This window comes from Bicyclus anynana, chromosome 4, assembly GCF_947172395.1.
Source record: "Bicyclus anynana chromosome 4, ilBicAnyn1.1, whole genome shotgun sequence".
Taxonomy (NCBI): domain Eukaryota; kingdom Metazoa; phylum Arthropoda; class Insecta; order Lepidoptera; family Nymphalidae; genus Bicyclus; species Bicyclus anynana.
The window spans coordinates 7,248,959-7,269,094 of record NC_069086.1 but is presented as its reverse complement, the minus strand read 5'-3'; the positions used below and the strand labels follow the sequence as shown (position 1 = coordinate 7,269,094).

Here is a 20,136-nt window from a genome sequence, read left to right as displayed (position 1 = left end):
CTCAATGCACAATAACACAATTTTTAGTTACATTTGCACCATAATGTTGAATTTGTTTAAATGCTTAGAATCATTATTTCTATATTTTATTATTGCTTTTATGTTTTCCAACTTTTTCGGAAATCAATGAATGAAAGTTATATAACTTGTTTCAGTACTAGAATTTTTCTGAAGCGTGTGCAACGGGTTACTAACTATTGCTCCTATTGACTAGTTTTAATGTTAGGTACCATATTTTAGGTGAACGGTACTTTAAAAAATTCAGTAAAATATATGGATTTGACGAATCATCTAAACAGTATAACTTGATTCGGATCTATACTACAACGTTTATGCCTTAGTAACTATTACTGAAAATGGCTAGTTATAACGATAACATTTACTTTGTAACTTACAAAACTCCATCAAATACATTGAAGTGACGAGACATCGAACCTGTACAGCTTAGTTCAGAACAATCTTGCAACATTTGTACCATACTAACTATTTCTCCAAATGGGCAGTTTTCTGGTTTAAGATCTTTATTTCCTCAAAAGAATTACATAAAATTCGCTTATATGAGAAATACAATTAACTCACTAAGGTAATTATTCACGTGTGTACATACTAATTAGACTTAAATCCTACATACAGTAAATCAAAATAAATAATTGCTAAAAAAAAGAAAAAAAAAGAATGCGGGTAGATTTTAAATTACATGTTTGTAACCGGCTTATTACGTAGTATACTTGACTAGTTTTAATAAAACAAAGATTATAGCTTACTGGATGCGGCATGTGTTACAATGACATGTTGTTCAATAAATAAAATTTTAATTTCTTTTTGTAGATAAGCATAGATTTAGCTTCTTTGATATCAGATGGTAATTTATTGTAGATCTGTGCTCCTTCAAATATAATATTTTTGTTACCATAACTCGTACGAGGTTTGTGACTTAGTAAAAGGTGATTTGCTCGGCGAAATGCTCGTTTTTGTACTTGAATTTTTTTCGTAAAAGTGATTTTTGAATGTAGATCTTTATTTAGTATTTTCCGAATCAGAATTGAAGTGCTATATATGTATGCTTGCTTTATGTTAAGTAATTTTGTTTCTTTGTATATTTTATTGGTAGGTGTTAGAAAGTCGTAATGAAATAAAACCTTAATAATTTTATTTTGTGCTCTCTGAATGATGTTTAGGTTGGTTTTTGTCGCTGTTCCCCATAATTCGATTAGATAATCAATATGCGGCTTAACGAGAGAGTTATATATTGTGTATCTTACATTTTTTGGTAAACAATGAACAATACCACGTAGACATCCCATTAACGATGCAAGTTTTTTGCGAAGCTTATCTATATGATTTCTCCATGTCAGTTGGTTGTCAAGAATTAAACCCAGATATTTTTGTCTGTTTGATTTGACTATAATGTCTTTATTAATAGTAAGTGGTTCAAAAGTACCAATTTTCTTATTTTTTGGAATAAATAAAATGTAATTTGTTTTAGCTGTGTTAATAGTAAGCAGGTTACATTGAAACCATACGTTAAGATTATTTAAATCACTTTGAGCTTCTCGCATTACAGAATCAACAGACCTACCAAAGTAGGTTACAACAGTATCATCAGCGTATAAAGAAATATCCCCTTTTAGACCAATTTCATGTATATTGTTAATATAAATTAAGAAAAGCAAAGGCCCTAGAATAGTTAGTAGTAATAGTTTTAACTGTAAGTACCATATTTTTGTTAAACGGTACTTTAAAAAATCAATAAAATAAATGGATTGGACGAATCATCGAAACTGTATAACTCGACACAAAGCTATACTACAATGTTTATGCCATAGTAATTATTGCTGAAAATGGCTAGTTATAACAATACGTATGATTTATTTTGTTTGCGGGCACTTACAAAACTCAGTAAAATGTATAGAAGTGACGAGTCATCGAACCTGTATAACTTGGTTCAGTGCAGTCCTACAACATTTGAGCCGTAGTAACTATTGCTCCAAATGGACAGTTCTAACGATACGTACCAGTTTTTTTTCTTGGCGGGCACTTTTAAAAATTGACAAAATGTATGGAAATAACGAATCGTCGAACCTGTATAACTTGGTTCAGAGCCCTCGTACAAGTTTCATGCCATATTAACTATTACTCCAAATAACTAGTTCTAACGATTCGTGCTATTTTTTTTCGTTGGCCGGCACTTTCAAAAAGGGCCCAAAATGAATGATCTCCTTTAATATAATTAAGTCAAAACGACAAAATAACGTCACATAATTTTGTTGGTGAATTTATGTGCGATACAAGTCCATATGTATTTGTTCCGAGCCAAAATAGGACACAAACACGAAATTTTCAAAATGTCACTTTGAAGTTTGGATTTTGAGTTCTGACAGATGACTAATCTGTGGATAAAAATAAAAATCGGAATTTTAATCGGAATCGCATCAATTAAATTTTATGCTCTAATTCTAATAAAAGATTCATTTCTACTTTAAAATAATATTGATAATGTACAAAATTGTATGGGAAATTAGCGTCTTTGTTGTGGTTAAAATATTTTACCTTTCAAATGTTTAGTAGTAAAGTGCAGCTTCAAAAACGAACTCCTGCTAATGGAACTGACCGCGAAGGCTATTTATCGTTGTTAGTAGATGAGTACATCAATACAGATTCTTTCGGTACGTTTCAAAATTACTTACATGATGTTATAATTAAAAAATATCAAAGTGGTTGTCTGGGATCTTAATGTACCTACCTATATAATTATTATATCAATTGTGCTTTGCTGACAGTCACATCGCCCTGTTTACATACTATTAAATGAATATTTATTTCCATAAAGAAGAATTGAATTGAAATGAATATTTGTATTTTTCGCACATAATATGTCTAAGCACCATTTTAATTTTTTGGCTTTTAGGTTTGTTATATCTATAAAACATTCTTGTAATGAAAGTTATTTGCTTAGTTAGATAGACAACTTTAAACTAAATTTGAATATTAATACTAATTGTTGTAATGAAACAAAAGAGGGATCTAGGTATATGAAGTAATCTCTCTGTGAGCCTATGTCTTCTGTTAACCCTTACATGTGACCTACAACATTATCTCTTAAAGACAAATCAACCAATGGCATCAAATCAGAAATATCTCTCTCGATGTATAATGTGACAGGTAGCAGCATGACAGCGTTCACACTGCTAAACCAAGAACTGATCTTAAATTATCAAATACCCTTTTAATTATACTATTGCTGTCATAACCACTTAATAAAAATACCTCCTTATATGAAGTAAATAAATAATTTAATAAAATAAATAATTTATGTAAATACAACCCATACTTGTAGTAGATTCTTCCAGTTTCGCTGTTGGCACACGTGTAAGGCCTATAGAACTTCTGGGGGGAAAGCTAATATTAATTAATAAAATAAATGCCTCAAGGCATCACAATTCACCATAGCTCATTTTTTTACTGTCAAAAAACCAACACGCTTTAAAGTTAAAACAAATTAAAAGAAACAATTAGAGGCTATCAAAATCAAAGTTCAAAGAAGTTTATGTTATTCTAAAACTATTTTTATACATGTAATTATATAAGTAATTAATCTTTTTCAGAATCCAAATGCCAAGTGCTGGCAAATTTAGCAAATTTTGCCTATGATCCAATCAACTATGGTTTTATAAGAGATGTTGGAGTATTGGACATCTTCATATATGTGTTGAAGAATGAAAAAAATGATAAACTGCTACAGTTTGCGGCAACTGGCATCTCTAATTTATGTATAGGTAAAATAAACCTTAATTATTAGATTAGAGTCAGATGTTTTCTAGAAGTTTTATGAATTAAATTGAAAGGAGATTATAAATTTTGTATGATTTGAATTAAATTTAATTTTCATTTGGATTTTATTTAAACAGGAAAACAATCAAATTATGTTTTAAATGTGTACAAAGTTTCATCTGAAAGACAGATGGTAAAATAGATTGCATATTTTTATATTTAAGAGCAGCTACTGAGGTTGATTTATTTATTACATATAAAAGTCACAGTCAAATTGTAAAATATGTTAGTTTATAATCTCACCCGCGATATTGTAATCTGTCGATATATTGTGAACTGAATATTATGATTACAATTTAAAGTGTTATTTTTCAGTATATTATAAAGTTCGGACAGTAGACATTTCAAGATTGCAATTTATCAGTTTCGCTTCAATAGATTAAAATATACTGAAAATAATATGTTAAATTGTAATCAGTATGTTCAGTTCACAATATATGTATAAACAGATTACAATATTGTGAGTTAGATAATAAATTAACATATTTTACAATTTAACAGTATCATAAATTTTTTATAACAATGACAAAAAAGAACATGGGTTTCATGTATTTTCTTTATTCCATTTCAGATCCTGAGAATGTTGAATATGTTCTAAAACATGCAGATCTTAAGATCATCAGCTCACTTCTGAAGTCCAGTCAAAGTGATATTGTTGCTGAAGCTATCACAATACTTATTTATCTTTATCACAGTCAAGCAAAACCTGCAGTGGAGTGCTTAAATGTTATCCAAGATATACAGATTTTGAAAAACTCTAACAACAAAGTAGTTTCGAATCTCGCTAATGTCTTCTTAGATGATGTAAGCAAAGAATGCGCTAAATCTTAAATATTTTCATCAAAAGAATTGTTGGATCGTAACCATGAATAAGATGCTATCAAACAGGTTTCCATATATTGCTGTCAATAATAAAAACTATCAAAAGATATGCAAGATACATACATCTTCGTTTAGTCGTGCTTCATTTAAGGCTGGTGATAAAATAAGGATACAAAAGACATTGACTCAAAAAGATCTGGATACATTCTCGAATCTCACAAGTGATCACAACTATCTCCACAAGAATAATGGGAATAAGCGGCCCATAGTTCACGGGGCATTTCTAAATGGGTTAGTGGCTGGCTTGATTGGTACACATTTGCCGGGTCCGGGTACAGTTCTCGTGTCGCAAACTATGAAGTTTCCTAATAAGTGTTTTGTTGGCGAGAAGCTGACAATAAGTGTTGAACTTGTGGACGTCAGAAAAATTCTTAAAGTAAAGTTTTTTTGTATTGTTGAAGAAGAGAAAAAGGTTGTGTTTGAAGGGGAGGCCAAATTGATATTGGCTAAAGACTGTTGAGATTACAGTACAAACTCCTTATTGGTTTCTTGTTTCCATTTTTACTGTTTATAATGTAAGGTCTCATTGCACTGATTGTATTTTTAGACTCTTGCAGGGCACACATATAAGATACTAGCAGACCTCCGCGACTTCGTCCACCCTCAGACTGATCTGTTCTTGGTGGATACCTACTGACTATAAACTACCTCCCTGCCAAATTTCATTTTCGTACGTCAAGCGGTTTTTGAAATTTCGTGATGAATGACCTTTCGCATTTATATATTAAGATTTGCAGAAGAATTATTAAGTCAAGTATCAACCATTTTCTTGTTAATGTTGGTTTTGATAGATTTGTCTCAAATATCTTGCATCATGCATGGAATGTATCTTAAATAATCCTATACCAATTGCCATTTGCAGTTTACGTTTTTGTGGCATATTATGTAAGGTTTTCCTGAAAGTAGGGAGCTTTTACTGCATTTATATTTATACAAATCTGATTACAATGTAATTCTTTGTTAGTGTAAGTTATTGTGTATTTAAAGTGCCAATTTTGCATGAATGTCATGTTTAATAAAAACCAATTTCTAACTAAAATATTCAAAATATGTGTCCATTACGTACAATCTAATAGTCAATAACTAATTGAGACTGATAGTCATTAGAATATTATTTATTAAATATTAACAATGAACAAAATGCAATATTGATTCAATAAAATGTCCAAAGTATGATTAAAATTATAATAATTATTATAACAATAAAAGATGGAAATTGTTTACATTTAAAATGTGCAAATTAAGCAATAATTCATAAAATATTGTAAATAATATTACTTTTTAAAATATTGTAATAACTAAAACTCCATAGCTTATAAATCAAATTTATAAGGTATTCCAGTTTAGTAACTCCTTGGGCCAAGCACAAAATATTTATCATGACCAAAAACATACTGTATATGATATTCATGGCGAGTCTGACAAAACTATACTCAGAGGCACAACTATCCGCCCACTCTAACATACTCGCGTCATATTAAAGAAGGCGGATTAGCCAAGGATAGGAAGGAGCCTCTGAGTATATAAACGAGGCGAGGATTTTACTTCCCAAGCCATTTTCTGGACTAGGCAAGTTTGCTATGGGACGTTGGTGTGTCCGACTGCGATAACATCAGTAACAACTAATATTCTGCTCACTGTTGAGCACGAGTCTCCTCTCATAGTGTGAGGGGTGAGGCCTTAGTCCACCATGCTTGTCCAATGAGGATTCTCAGGTACGACGGTTTTCATATGTCTTTAGAATGGCTGTACGGATTTTAATAGGAGTTACTCACTGGCAGGTAGAGTAGGTATTGAGCAATATTGAGACTACTTTTATCCCGGAAAAATTGATGGTTCCCGCGTGATTTGTGAAAAACTGAATTCTACGCGTGCGAAGTAGCGGGCGTCCGTTAGTCATTAATAAATATTTGGGACTAGTAGTAGATATTTGTCATTATTAGACATGTCCTATTTGCTTAGGTTTGTAGATTTTTGTTTCTAGTAGTTAATAGATACATGTAGAGTGCATTTTCATGATTAATTCTATATTAATACATTTGTCATAATAATCCTATAATTAGTCAGTAGGTCAAAAAATAATCGGATTTTTCAAATTTCTGAAATAGTTAATTAGATGGACTATAATAATGAAATCGAGATTCTGTGATTTAATATTCCTAAATTATGTAATAAGATTTATCTATCTATTTATGGGCCCTCACTTCAATTCTACTTGAAGGCCTATTTTATGAAATGAGATTTTAAAATTATTTAGTGCTTTGGTATTTTTTTTGTTATTACTGAATAAAAATTTAGTTTAGTAAATTATGAAATAGGTTTTGAATCCATCTGGGCTTCGAATCTTAGAGTTAGACATAGAATCTGCTTGTAGGTATGTGTAAGAAAATAAAATGCAAATAATTTATTGTTGTAAATATGTTAAGCTTCATTATTTTGTAATTTGAAAAGGTAATTTATAAAAAGCATTTCTTGATGTGTATATTTTATCTAGTTTGTAGGAAGTAAGCTAATTCATTTGTCAACTAGCAAACCTTGTTTGTCCTAAAAGGTTTTGAAATAGACATGTAAAAGTTATTTTTAACTATATCTAAATTATTATTTTTAGATGTTTGCCATCCACATATAGTGCAAACCAGAGCTATAATGTAAAAACCACTAAAACGTACCAGTAGCGCCATCTATGAAAATACATTAATAAAGGCTTCATAATAAAAATTAAAAGTTTGTAAAATAAAGTTATTAAAGTCTAGAGTTACCTTCATTGTTAAAAAGCGGTGCTAAAATTAACTACCATTCTATCTATGATTTACTTTGCTTTAATAATTTTCAATGTCTTAATGATAATTTTTATATCTTTCCATAGATGGCGCAGCCTGTACGACTTTTTTCTACATTTTGGTTTTTATAAGCATCATCAGATTCATCTTTTCTTATGGAAACGCAACACTTCAACAAGTACTTTATGGATCTTTGCATTGCATATTGTTAATGATTTCATTTAATCCGATATGAAAAAAAAAAATTAAAATTGCGGACAGTAACTGATATTACACTGAAACTTATAACATATATTACGTGATGATTACGTACGATATGCCACGCGATTCTATGTTACAGGTTTCAGTGTCCTGTATGTGAAATACTTACAACGAACACATTAAGTTTTATTATATTTCTAAAGAGAATTACATTTTAAATGAGTTATGGTTTAAGGTCATGCATATTAGAGCCACCCAGCACATAATCTGTTTCAATTCGAATCAGTTGCTTTGGTCCATGACAGTGTGTGAACGAAGCGATCCTGGAAGGCTATGAACCTCTGAGCATTATGTCAATGGAAGTCCATATAACTGTTCTAATTTGAATCATAGTTGCTTTGGTTCATGACAGTGTGTGAACGAAGCGATCCTGGAAGGCTACTTCGGAGCGGTATGTCAATGGAAGTCCATAATATTAAGAATACTCACTGCGGAAAGTAAAGCGTTATCTAGGTACTGATTGTGTGCCAAGTGACCGTAATGTGCTTTGACCTTTAAACTTCTTGCTAGCAGTGTTATGTGTCTATTGCTGCTTGTAGCCACCCACGGTCTAATACACTCTCATGCTTTGCGCTGCCGCCATAACGTCCAGTGAAACTGATCGTGTATTGGTCGCGATTTTTATAAGTCGAGCCGTCATGGATGTAGCGACCAATCAGTGGCGTAGCGTGCCTTGGAGGGGCCCTGTTATAAAATTAGTTGGGTGGCCCAAATTAAGGGTAAAGATTTCTCACAAATATGTATATTATGTTTCCAACTTTTGGATGCTTAACCAGGGAAAAAAGTGATTGTGGATTACTTACATTACAATTTTTGCTTTCACACATAAGGGGCCCCGTATTATTGATACAGCTGATACGGCGGTAGCTTCTTCCCTGCGACCAATGCACGATGCGTTTTACCGGACGTCATGCCGGCAGCGCTGCAGGCATGTGGGTATACAGGACCGTGGGAGGCTAGCGCATCTTAAACTATAGCTTGGCAAATTCGATCTTAATACTCCCGATTGTCCGCGCGGGCCGGTATAGCGATGCCCCGCGCGTACGACTTAACATCCGCGCAGTCCTTCCCCCCGTCGCCCGCATATCATGAGAGCGTCATCAACGATCTTGCCACGCTATACCTTAATATAGTAAATGCCCCAGTGTGCTTCAGCTAAGGCTCAGAAATCGCTTTTTATCTGGATATTGTTTATTGTTATTTATTAACGCTTCGTATTTTCTCTTGAATCGTGATGATCTGTACTTTTGTATGTGTTTGTTAACGCTATAACAATAATAACAATACAGTATTGTTTTCCCCAGAGTACATTAAATGATTCATTTGTGAAATGAAACTTGGTGTTTTACTTTTAATCTTCGTAAGAGAATTTTATCTATAAAAGTGAATAAAATTGAACTATTTTACAGTACCTACATGATTTAAAAAATCTGTCATTATTGTCTGTCTATTTGTTCCGGCTTATCTCCGAAATGGCTGGACCGGTTTGGATGTGACTTACTGGCATATAGCTGATGTTAATAAGGATCATATCTTGAGATATCCAGTAACATATACCTTTGCCCAGCTACCATATTGCCCATTCGCTAGAGTTTCTTTAAGTTTGACTTTTAACAGTGTTTTCAAAAGGGCTGCTACGAAGCTTAGTGACTACTAGTGGTAACTGGGGATATTTTTTTTGCGTCCGTGGCGCAGTGGTATGCGCGGTAGGTTTACAAGACGGAGGTCCTGGGTTCGATCCCCGGCTGGGCAGATTGAGATTTTCTTAATTTGTCCAGGTCTGGCTGGTGGGAGGCTTCGGCTGTGGCTAGTTACCACCCTACCGGCAAAGACGTACCGCCAAGCGATTTAGCGTTCCGGTACGATGTCGTGTAGAAACCGAAAAGGGATGTGGATTTTCATCTTCCTCCTAACAAGTTAGCCCGCTTCCATCTTAGACTGCATCATCACTTACCATCAGGTGAGATTGTAGTCAAGGGCTAACTCGTAAAGAATAAATAAATAAATAAATAATATTATGATTTTTCTTATTATTCAGAAGAAAATATCAAAAATACACTTTGCTGTTTGCTTTTTAACTGACTTGAATCCCACTAGGTACGAGTAGGTCTGAAAGACAATTCAAACAGAAGAGTCCATACAGGCCGATTCCCGTCGGGTTACCTTTTAAAAATCCATACCTACATATTGAATGAATATTATATGTACCTATGGATGTATGAGAAACCGAAGTTTGTATCAAGCGGTATGAATTTCCTATTCTTTGGGACGGCTTACCTTCGCCAAAATTCCATTCTTCGCCACTTGTAGGCATCCCCTTAGCCCGGATTTGGTAGGTAATCATACCTTACTTAATCAATGAGTTTTAATCACGCTTTGGACATAAACTAGATATCTAGGTAGGTCCTATTCTTATCTCTTCAATCCATTAGCAAGATTAACACAAGGGAAAATATTTTTTTTTCTTTTTGTATTTCTAAAACCTACGAGTACTTGTCAGTTGTACCTCTACCCTCTCAATCAACACCTTGTTTTGTTATTAATTGTTTTCAGTTAAGTAGATTATGTACCTTAACCACTAGGTACCTACCCAATGAATGTCAACACATTATTAAGAAGGGTAGGTAAGGAGAACCGTCGAGTGTCGTCAAATTAAAAAGCGTCCTTTTCTATAGAGGTCAACGAACTCTGGTGCAGTATTGAATGCTGTGGAGTGTGGACTGTGGTTTCCAACAGACTACTGGGTTTGTATCCCAGCGGGTCAGTTTGGGATTTTTTATATTGGCACTGGTCTGGTGATAGGCAGCGTCCGTGGATAGTTACCAGTTACCCTACTGGCAATGACGTAGGTAGGTATGTTATGCTAGCCACTGACGATCAACTAAACTCACATCCCTGCAACGCTACCGACCTTTTAACGATGAAACGTCCGATAAAACTGATCGTGTGTTGGTCGCGATTGATATGATGTTATGTACATCGCGACCAGCACACAATAAGTTTTATTGGCTGCATTAGTATTTATAACTAAATAAATTCTAAATTAGTAAACAGGCCAGCTGTGAAGGGCCATTCCATTGAAATATGCTTCAAATGACGATTTAGGTATCTTCTACACTCAATCATTCCAAGAATCCGTTTATCGTATCTTGAAATCCATCTCTAAATCCTTATCAATCGTCAACTTTAGAGGCACACGTATGAAATAGCACGTAGAATAAATGTATGCAATATGCACGTTTGCTGTGCAAGCATTCTTCACTGACGTATGATGTGAATTCCTTTTGACACGGATTTAAATAGAGGCTTTGTGATATTAACCTCATTTTAGTTCTATTGGTGATTCAACTATGTGAAGGGTCATACAAAGTAGCGGGATACAGTTGACTTTAGTGCCAACCTGTACAACTTAGTATCGACTGACTGGCTTAAATGTATATTGTACTGTAAGTACCTTTAGTGTATTTTTTTAAAGAATAATTTCTATATCTTTTGAATATCACCAAAGATCCTGTTCTTTTCCAATTAGTCGGAAAATACTGTGTTAGGAGTGGGTTGGGGGTGACTGACAGCCTCCGTGGCGCAGTGGTATGCGCGGTGGATTTACAAGACGGAGGTCCTGGGTTCGATCCCCGGCTGGGCTGATTGAGGTTTTCTTAATTGGTCCAGGTCTGGCTGGTGGGAGGCTCCGGCTGTGGCTAGTTACCACCATACCGATAAAGACGTACCACCAAGCGATTTAGCGTTCCGGTACGAAGTCGTGTAGAAACCGAAAGGAGTGTGGAGATCCTACTCCTAACAAGATTGTCTGTGTTTCGTCTCCATCATCAGATCGATTACAGATCTTCATGGAATTGTAGTATTTTAAAATACCTTAGGAGAAAAACAATAAATTTCGTCTCTGCGGTTTTCGAAAGTTCCCCTCGATTTCACCAGGATGCCATCGTCAGATCCTGACATGAAGAAAATCGGACCATCCTGGAAGTATACCATTCTAAACAATTTTTTTCAAAATCGATCTACAAATGACGGAAACATCGCTGGACATACATAAAAAAACGTGCATACAGCCTCCTCTTTTTTTTAAATCGTTAAAAAATGAATTTTCAAAATCGATCATCGATCGACCTACATAAAAAAACATACATACAGCCGTATATACAACCTCCCCCTTTTTGGAAGTCGGTTAAAAATACAAAACTTTCGTCTAAGAGTATTAGTGTAGTTCATATTATTTTTTTTACACAGATCATCAGCTATACAATGATTGGGATCCAAAAATGGACGATTTTGGCAGCTATTTTGTGGTTGGCGACCTCGGGCGATGCCAGGCGGAAGCTCAAGCGAGACGAAATGGAAACCTTGAAGTCGGTGGAAACTATTGATATAGACGAGGATTATGTTGAGGTTAGTGATATTCGAAACTTGGTTCTGATATTCTTATTATACGTATATAACCTTACTGTACCACAGAATACATAATATTATGTACAAGACTGTACATATTGAGTCGAGTGTTACCTTTAGAAAGAGTAATGGGTTCGATTCTCAGTTTTTATTGGAACGAAGTTCCTTAACGCGCGTTGCAAAAGAGGACTAGACGGAAAAAAATAAGACCAAAAAGTTGTAACGACACTTTTTGCTATACCTAGTTGTAAGTGACCTAAAGACAGCAGGTGAGCTGCAAGGTACCGATGATAGCTATAGCGATAGCGATTAAGATAGCGACTGCGATTGCGATAGCGATTGCAATAGTGATTGCGATAGTGATAGCGATAGCGATATTAATAGTGATTGCCCCTTCCGGGTGTCCCTTGACACCTCTCAAGTTTTTTTTCATTTCTTTTTCAAAAAGAATATTTTCAATTTTAAATACGACCAATATTCCCATTCCCCTCCAACTAGTCGGGAAAGACTGTATAGTCCAACGGGACTGTATAGTCCATCGAACCACCGCCTGTCGGTGATGAGTCCGACCGCTTTACCGTTGAGCTATTGAGGCTCTAAATTCTATATATACCCGCGGCTTCGCTCGCGTATAGATGTTGTTAACTTCAATGAAACGAAACGGAACTACTTTTAGAAATATGAAAATACATTCTAAAACTAATTAATTAAACTATAGGTGCTTGCTTACTAACATTTAATTTAATTAAAAACATTTATCACCCATTTCAAGTAGTCCTCTGATGGCGATACTATACAAGTCTGTGGATATTTTGCTCTAATTTATTGCATTTCTTGTCTCATTTGCTTGAGAATTTGAGAGCGGAAATCGTGAATTGGACCAGTTTTTTGATCCTTACTCCTGTATTTAATGGCTGTAATAAAAATAAACAAATCAGAGACTGGTGGACGATTTCAAGTTGCTTCTGTAACAATTTGTTAGGGGATAACGAGCAAGCGGTGTTGGGCCTCTAACCATCTTATATATCGATTCTCTTTCTACAATCGCTAACGGTTCGAAAAAAAACGATATCATTCGTTATTCTCGTTAGATCACGTGATTCAATCTTTGGGTTATTTGCTAGTTTTTAGATGATTTTCTGATGATTATAATATCAAGTGACCCTATTAGCCTGAGGTATTTTTTGTTAATTTTTAGAGAATACCTATTTGCTATGAATATTTTTTATACGCCCAATTTCCCCGCTCCTCCAAAAAGTTGAAATAGTTTAGGAGTGGGTGAGTGGGTACGATAATAGTTCAACAGGGGATCGAAATTCTAGTGTCAGTCAGTGGTAAAGGCACCGCTTTACCACTGAGCTATTGAGGCTTTATAAAATGATAGACCCAGCAGTGGACGTCCATCGACCTATATCTAATGATAATTGATGATGAAGTCTTGTGTTTTTTTTTAATTTCTCTCATTCCTCTCATTTCCAGATTGAGTCATGTCAGTGCGGCGTATTCATGTCGCAGCAGGTGGGCTTTAAGGACGGGCGCCGCAGCCGACCGCGCGGTCCGCCGCAGGGCGAGCCTGTAGTCACATACGACACCGACAGCCCTAGCTTGCCGTGCGGTACGGTCGGATTCAAGCACTGCATCAGCACATGCTTGGATGTGGTATGTAATTATCATCTCGCCAAATTTAACAGCCCATTGACAAAGTCATGTCACATCAGGTGGGCATCTAGGACGGGCGCCGCAGCGAACCGCGCGGTCCGCCGCAGTGCGAGCCTGTAGTTACATATTTCTGACAGACACAGCTTGCCGTATGGTACCGGCGGGCTTAAGCACTGCATCAGCAAATGCTTGGATGTGGTATGTAATCATCATCTCGCCAAATTTAACGGCCCATTGACAAAGTCATGTCACATCAGGTGGGCATCTAGAACGGGCGCCGCAGGGAACCGCGCGGTCCGCCGCAGTGGGAGCCTGTAGGTACATATTTCTGACAGACACAGCTTGCCGTACGGTACCGGCGGGCTTAAGCACTGAATCAGCAAATGCTTGGATGTGGTATGCAATCATCATCATTAGCTAAGTTTTAATGGCCCATTGCAGAGTCAAGCCTCGACTTGTAAGACACAATTATAACATAGTTCTTAGTTGTTCGAATGCGGATTTGCGAGATTCAGCTGATACTGATAATATTTGCTTCTGCAACGATCTCCCGGATCTTAAGGAATGAGACTGCTAATGAGAATTTATACGGAGAAGAATATTTCGTAGCCCGATCCAGCAATTGATCATTATTTATTCTAATATTACAGTAATAATTTCATTAAGAGACTAAAGTAACTTTTCCTAACTTATCCTAATTTCCATACAAATCAGGCCCATGTGGATTGTGATTTGTGGCGTAATGTCCATAATATCTTAATATTATTCAGGTATTTTTATATTTATTCGTAACTTAATCTTTTAATTTACCGTAGTATTACATTGATTTATTGTAATATATTCTGTTATTTATTCGTATCAATGAAAAACAACACGCAGATGACTTAAGTTTCAAAGTGACGAGTCTTTAATACTGTAAAAACACACTTTCTAGGCCTACTGACCTATTTCACAAGCTTTTGGCGCCGCGCTTTAGGAGAACACACTACGATACCTACGATGCGGCACTTCTCTTTTATGTGAAGGCCCCATCTTTCAACTATAAAGCACCTACCTACTCCTTCAATTTCAACTACCCTACATCAAAGATTTTATAAAGAATTGGTAAGTTTATACTCACTAACTAGTAAAGTGGTACAAGTATGCCTCTCTGACTGAGAGTTACGTATTTGTTCCTTTTGCCGTGACCTTGGGCCATGAAGTCGCAGTGCCAAAAAATACTCCGAATCATTTCACCGTGTCTAGTTGCCTTGACAGGTGACAAGAGTGGCTTATTTTTTGCGCAAAGGATCAGCCTGGCTGTCGAGCGCGGCAAAGCAGCCAGTATTCTTACCACCATTTCACGAGAGCATGATTTGTTATTAGCATAAGTTAGCTTAAGTTCCATATTGTATTATTTCTTAATAGCAATAATATTTCCTCAAGAACCATATGTGAGGAATACGAGTAAGTTAAAATATTAGAACATAACTTTAGGAATATCTTAACCTTACCTTATTTAAGCCTAATTTAACGACTCACTACAGATCAAGACCTTGTTCCTTTTAGCAGGTTTGTAGATAAACTTTTCAACTTCAATAACTAGTACTATCAGATGTTAATGATAATGACTGGAACCGATGAGACGACTTAACGATCCCTCCGCGGCATTGGCGTGTGAAACCACTAACGTCGCTACTCCGCCGAAAACTTTTACTGGAAGAAAAGCTCAGCATGCCATAGTCAGCCCCAGGTCTCGAACCAAATTCGTGATACGAAGCCATTTATTCCAACACTGGGCCAACCAAGCAGTTTTACGTATTACCTATGTTTATTTTCTGTTGACGTCTACGCAAAGTTAACCTACCTAACATAAATTACATTACTTATTATTTACGTCCCTTACTTTTTGTCGCGCAATATTGAATAACAAAAGGCTTTGTTGATTAAAACTCCTTCCTTAATATTCAGATAAAATATGCCGCTTTGTTGTGTTTGTTTACAGTTTACAATTTAGAAAGTGATGCGGACAACAGTCCAACAATAAAATGAAGTGTGCGTCTTGGCGTCATTTCCCTCGTACATTTCCATTTTAATTGCCAACTCTTTACGATTCCATTAAGTCTAAGCATTTATACGTGAAGGGAAATCTTCGTAGCCCTTTTGCGCCTATAACTGTAGAGATATGGAATAGCTAACTAACTTGGTTTAGAACAGTTTTCATGGTGAAACAAAACTATACAGAAAATGTACTAAAGAATAAATGAAAATTAGATTAGTGTTATCTAGTTTGTCTTGAACTATTTCTGAGACTAATGGACTATTGACAGTTTTCGCAGGTTCAGCAATTTAACTAAAGAGATGTTGATGTTTAGGATGTAGATAATGATCGGGCAGCATAAGTACACTCTAAGGCACGAGAATGTAAGACCACCAACTTTCCAACTTCAGGATTACAATTTCTTGCAGTAAAGCTTTTTATTAGGGGCTACCACCGTATCAATGATACGGGCCCCCGGACTACAGGGGCCCCTTACGTGTTAAAGCAAATATTAGTAAAGTGTAATTCACAATCTCACTTAATCAGGCGCTTCCCGTCAGCGGTGGTCACTTCACTGAAATGACAAAAGTCAAAAAAGCAATCTCTTTATTTCCCGAGTAAAGGTGGGTACAGATTGGTGCAATGCAACATGTAATGCAACATACAATGCAAGAATTTGACGTCCACATTGCTGCAATGTATCACGAATGCTCGTGGTTTGGACGCCTCGCGCGCACAAACTGCGCCTGGGTTGCGCACGCTCTGAGCGTTACAACTCGTGCGCGGTTCGATCCGAGATTTTTCGGTTTTTGGTACGAACACAAAGAGGCGCGCAGCGTGCGCAGGACTTAGCCGTGGACGGTCGTTCGTTTCTTTCGCATGCGCAACGATCATGGGGGTGAGGGCTAGTGTTTGACGAAATGCGGGAACAGATGTTCTCGAATGATTCGTAGTCAATGCGCGTACCGCGCGCGCCACACGTCCAAGGCAGCAGGGAACATGCAATGTAAGGCAGAATATTACATTACATGTTGCATTGCACCAATCTGTACCCACCTTTAAGCGTGCGCACAAAAATTTGAAATTCCCTAGACAGGTAACATGACTGTCATATTTATTTAAGCAAACATTTTTGTTTCTTCTGTAAGAAATCTTCCTTCATTGGGTCCTCATGCCCAAGTCCTTCATTTCCAAGTCACGCTACACCAGTGCTTTTTATAATTCTGGTCACACCTAACAACTTTCCAAATAAATATAACTAACTTGAAGATTTCTTGTCCCCAGATACTCAAATACCTGCCGCGGGCTGGTCCAGTGATCTGTGGCGCGGTCGAGCGTGACGTGCACCGGGAAAAGGCTTTCCTCTTCATCAGGAACTGTGGGGGGCAGTGGACCCCCACCAACTTCTCCGCTGGCAAGGAGTTCTGTTGTACTGACGGTCAGCACCACAAATGCTGATTTGGGAATCAAAGAAACATTAAAATTCAAGGCTTAACCCGACTGCCGAGCTACGAGATTACAATGTATCTTCATTCAATGAAGTCCACTCATAAATGAGGTCCTTGCTCAAGCTTATGTATACTTATACATAATAGATCATATACTTAGGTATAAAGACAATAATCCTCAGAAATGCATTTCATGATAGATACATACTGTATATCTTGTAAATATTATGGGATGCTGGGATGGCAACTGCAATTTCTCAAAAAATCAAGGTTGTAGCTAATACAGTGTTTTGTCATGGTATATAGTATGACATAGTCCTACCTGACTCTATGTTTTATCTTACCTTACAACGGTAATATTGCATCCCATAGACTATGAAACAGCTTTATGTAATCCGTGGCACATCCAGACATCTCAAGAATGTTTACGTTTAGGGAAAAGACCTAGCTAGGTACTAGGACCTCATGGTAAATAATACAATGCTTGCGTATTTTCTATAAATTTTGTTAATGTTTAGAACGTACAATTATAATAAGCTTTTAGATAAGTCCTTTATAATAAGTTAAGAGGAAAAGCAGTAAAAATTACAAATACTTAGTAATAGTACGTTAGTAGAAAATATATAAAAACTTACATCACATTTAGGTTTAATAATTTTTCACACTACGTTTTGAAGCGGACTTATCTCGCTCCAAGTCGTAAATACTGTGCTAGGAGTGGGTAAAATTAGTCAATCGAAGATTGAACCTACTACCCTAAACCTAATACTTGTACATAAACTTCGTTTTTTTAGAATTGCAAAATGTTTTAAACAAACATGGCCGTATTCATCACTGACATTAGTTGTGACGTCATCCTAGGGATGGGCCGTTGATGAACTATATCGAGAATTAACTATATGTTTTCTGTGCTAATACCTCGTCGGTATTGCGCCCAGCTTCGTTACTGTGGAGCTATTCAGGCTTAGCTTACTTATTGTAAGTATTAACATTACTAGCGTATCACATAAGATTCCATGGAATAGAATAATAAATATATTATGGAGATTTGATTTATATTTTTATGTTTAAAGATATCTTAAGAAAAAAATAATAAAAGCAGTCGGCTTAAAACATTCGATACAATATCAAAAGTTGTTTAGTCTAATAGGGGTTATTCTCTACATTGTTATAGTCATCGTAGAGTTCGCCTTCGAAGCTGAAGAGCCTCTGACAAATTGTATCAACGTTGCGTCAGCGTTGAAATGCACATTTACAGTATATAACTGCAGGTGTTAGGGCGGAACGTCACAAATAGAGAAATAAGTCAATCATTGTGACCTAGTTCCGTAGTCTGCGGGAGTGAGGCCCGTCTCTGAGTGGTGTATTTTCGTTTTACACCACGTGTTCTCCCAGCAAAAGCAGGATTTTTGGAATAAAGCGTTTAAAAATACACGCCTATGAAAGTCTTGTTAAATAGAAGAATTTTGTTACAATAAAATCCTTGGGAAAAGTTGTGCTTATCTCTACATGGTCTAATAGCGTGTTTTGGTTAAATATCAATCATTATATTTATAATACTGAAAGAAAGCATGCAAGTATGGTTAAACTATGGTGGCTTTTAAGAGGTAAAGTAAGTTTCTAGTTTTGTCCAACCGATACAACTAACGAGTACGCTCGACAGAAGGGATAACCTAAACCTGCTGCGTTACGTTACGAAGCGGTTTACCCTCCACTAAGAAATTATCACTTCAAAAAATACGCTTGGACCATTGAGGGGAACATCTAGTACAATAAAATAGTTAAGTAGGATTGTTTTAAGCAAATAAGCAAATTTGCGAGGCTTTTATTTTTCTACTTCCTACCTTCATACCTATGTCCTTACTCTAAGCTACTACCTACCTTTGAAACCACTCGTTTCTTACGATGGTCCTTGACGCATGTTTACCTCATCATTAACAACCCATATTCGGCTCACTGTTGAACACTGAGTCTTCTCTCAGAATGAGAGGGGTTAGGCCTTTGTCCACCACACTGGCCAAATGCGGATTGGCAGACTTCACACACGTAGAGAATTAAGAAAATTCTCATGTATTCAGGTTTCCTTACGATGTTTTTCCTTTACGTTTGAGACACGTGATGTTTAATTTAAAATGCACAAAACTGAAAAGTTAGAGGACCGGATTCGAACCTACGCCATTCGAATCGAAGGCAGAGGCCATATCCACTGGGCTATCACTTCTCATGTTTACCAACGGGGTGCGAAAGTGCTGAGTACTTAGTGAGTTAATTAATTACTATGCACTCAGCGTCGGCCCCGCCTCTGACACCAACTGCACGGTGAATCACTCATGGTAATAACAAATAACAAGAGGCTTTAATTATTACAATATAAATAATATTATGCTTACTGTATACCTATTCTTAGATCCTTTTATGTAGGTACCTCGTACTTAATTAACTTCATCGTCATTCAACCCATGTTCGGCTCATTGTTGACCACGAGTCTCCTCTCAAAATGAGAGGGGTTAGGCTAGTCCAATGTGGATTGGCAGACTTCACACACGTAGGGAATTAATAAAATTTTCAGGTACGTATGCAGGTTTCCTTACGATGGTTTTCCTTCACCGTTTGTGACATGTATATCACATGTCTTAAAATATAATGCCTTAAAATGCATATAACTGAAAAGTTGGAGGTACATGCCTTGGACCGGTTCAAACCTGCGCCCTCCAGATCAAAGGTAGAAGTCATATCCACTAGGCTACTACAAAGGTAGAAGTCATATATCACGGCTTTATTTAATTAACTTCATACTTAAAGATAAATAAATATACTTTATTTGCACACCACAAAGACAAAAACAAGT

The 20,136-nt window shown here is 36.1% G+C and overlaps 2 protein-coding genes across 2 annotated transcripts; both read left to right on the top strand.

Moving 5' to 3' along the window:
- Positions 1 to 2,389: 2,389 nt before the first annotated feature.
- On the top strand, positions 2,390 to 4,810 carry LOC112047300 (armadillo repeat-containing protein 7). Its single transcript, XM_024084380.2, has 3 exons — positions 2,390 to 2,666; positions 3,606 to 3,776; positions 4,403 to 4,810. The coding sequence occupies exons 1-3, from the start codon at positions 2,558 to 2,560 to the stop codon at positions 4,660 to 4,662; spliced, it is 540 nt and encodes a 179-aa protein (XP_023940148.2). The 5' UTR covers positions 2,390 to 2,557; the 3' UTR covers positions 4,663 to 4,810.
- A 7,170-nt stretch (positions 4,811 to 11,980) lies between these two features.
- LOC112047320 (follicle cell protein 3C-1) lies at positions 11,981 to 19,098 on the top strand. Its single transcript, XM_024084403.2, has 3 exons — positions 11,981 to 12,161; positions 13,641 to 13,820; positions 17,125 to 19,098. Exons 1-3 carry the CDS (start codon positions 12,018 to 12,020, stop codon positions 17,296 to 17,298), a joined length of 498 nt encoding a protein of 165 aa, XP_023940171.1. The 5' UTR covers positions 11,981 to 12,017; the 3' UTR covers positions 17,299 to 19,098.
- The last annotated feature ends 1,038 nt before the right edge of the window (positions 19,099 to 20,136 follow it).

What these genes read in the sequence shown, in the direction of transcription:
- LOC112047300 (XM_024084380.2), top strand. Translation starts at nt 2,558, where the DNA reads ATGTTTAGTAGTAAAGTGCAGCTTCAAAAACGAACTCCTGCTAATGGA. An exon ending in CATCAATACAGATTCTTTCG is followed by an intron (nt 2,667 to 3,605) that starts GTACGTTTCAAA and finishes AATCTTTTTCAG; the next exon opens with AATCCAAATGCCAAGTGCTG. An exon ending in CATCTCTAATTTATGTATAG is followed by an intron (nt 3,777 to 4,402) that starts GTAAAATAAACC and finishes ATTCCATTTCAG; the next exon opens with ATCCTGAGAATGTTGAATAT.
- LOC112047320 (XM_024084403.2), top strand. Translation starts at nt 12,018, where the DNA reads ATGATTGGGATCCAAAAATGGACGATTTTGGCAGCTATTTTGTGGTTG. An exon ending in TAGACGAGGATTATGTTGAG is followed by an intron (nt 12,162 to 13,640) that starts GTTAGTGATATT and finishes TCTCATTTCCAG; the next exon opens with ATTGAGTCATGTCAGTGCGG. An exon ending in TCAGCACATGCTTGGATGTG is followed by an intron (nt 13,821 to 17,124) that starts GTATGTAATTAT and finishes TCTTGTCCCCAG; the next exon opens with ATACTCAAATACCTGCCGCG.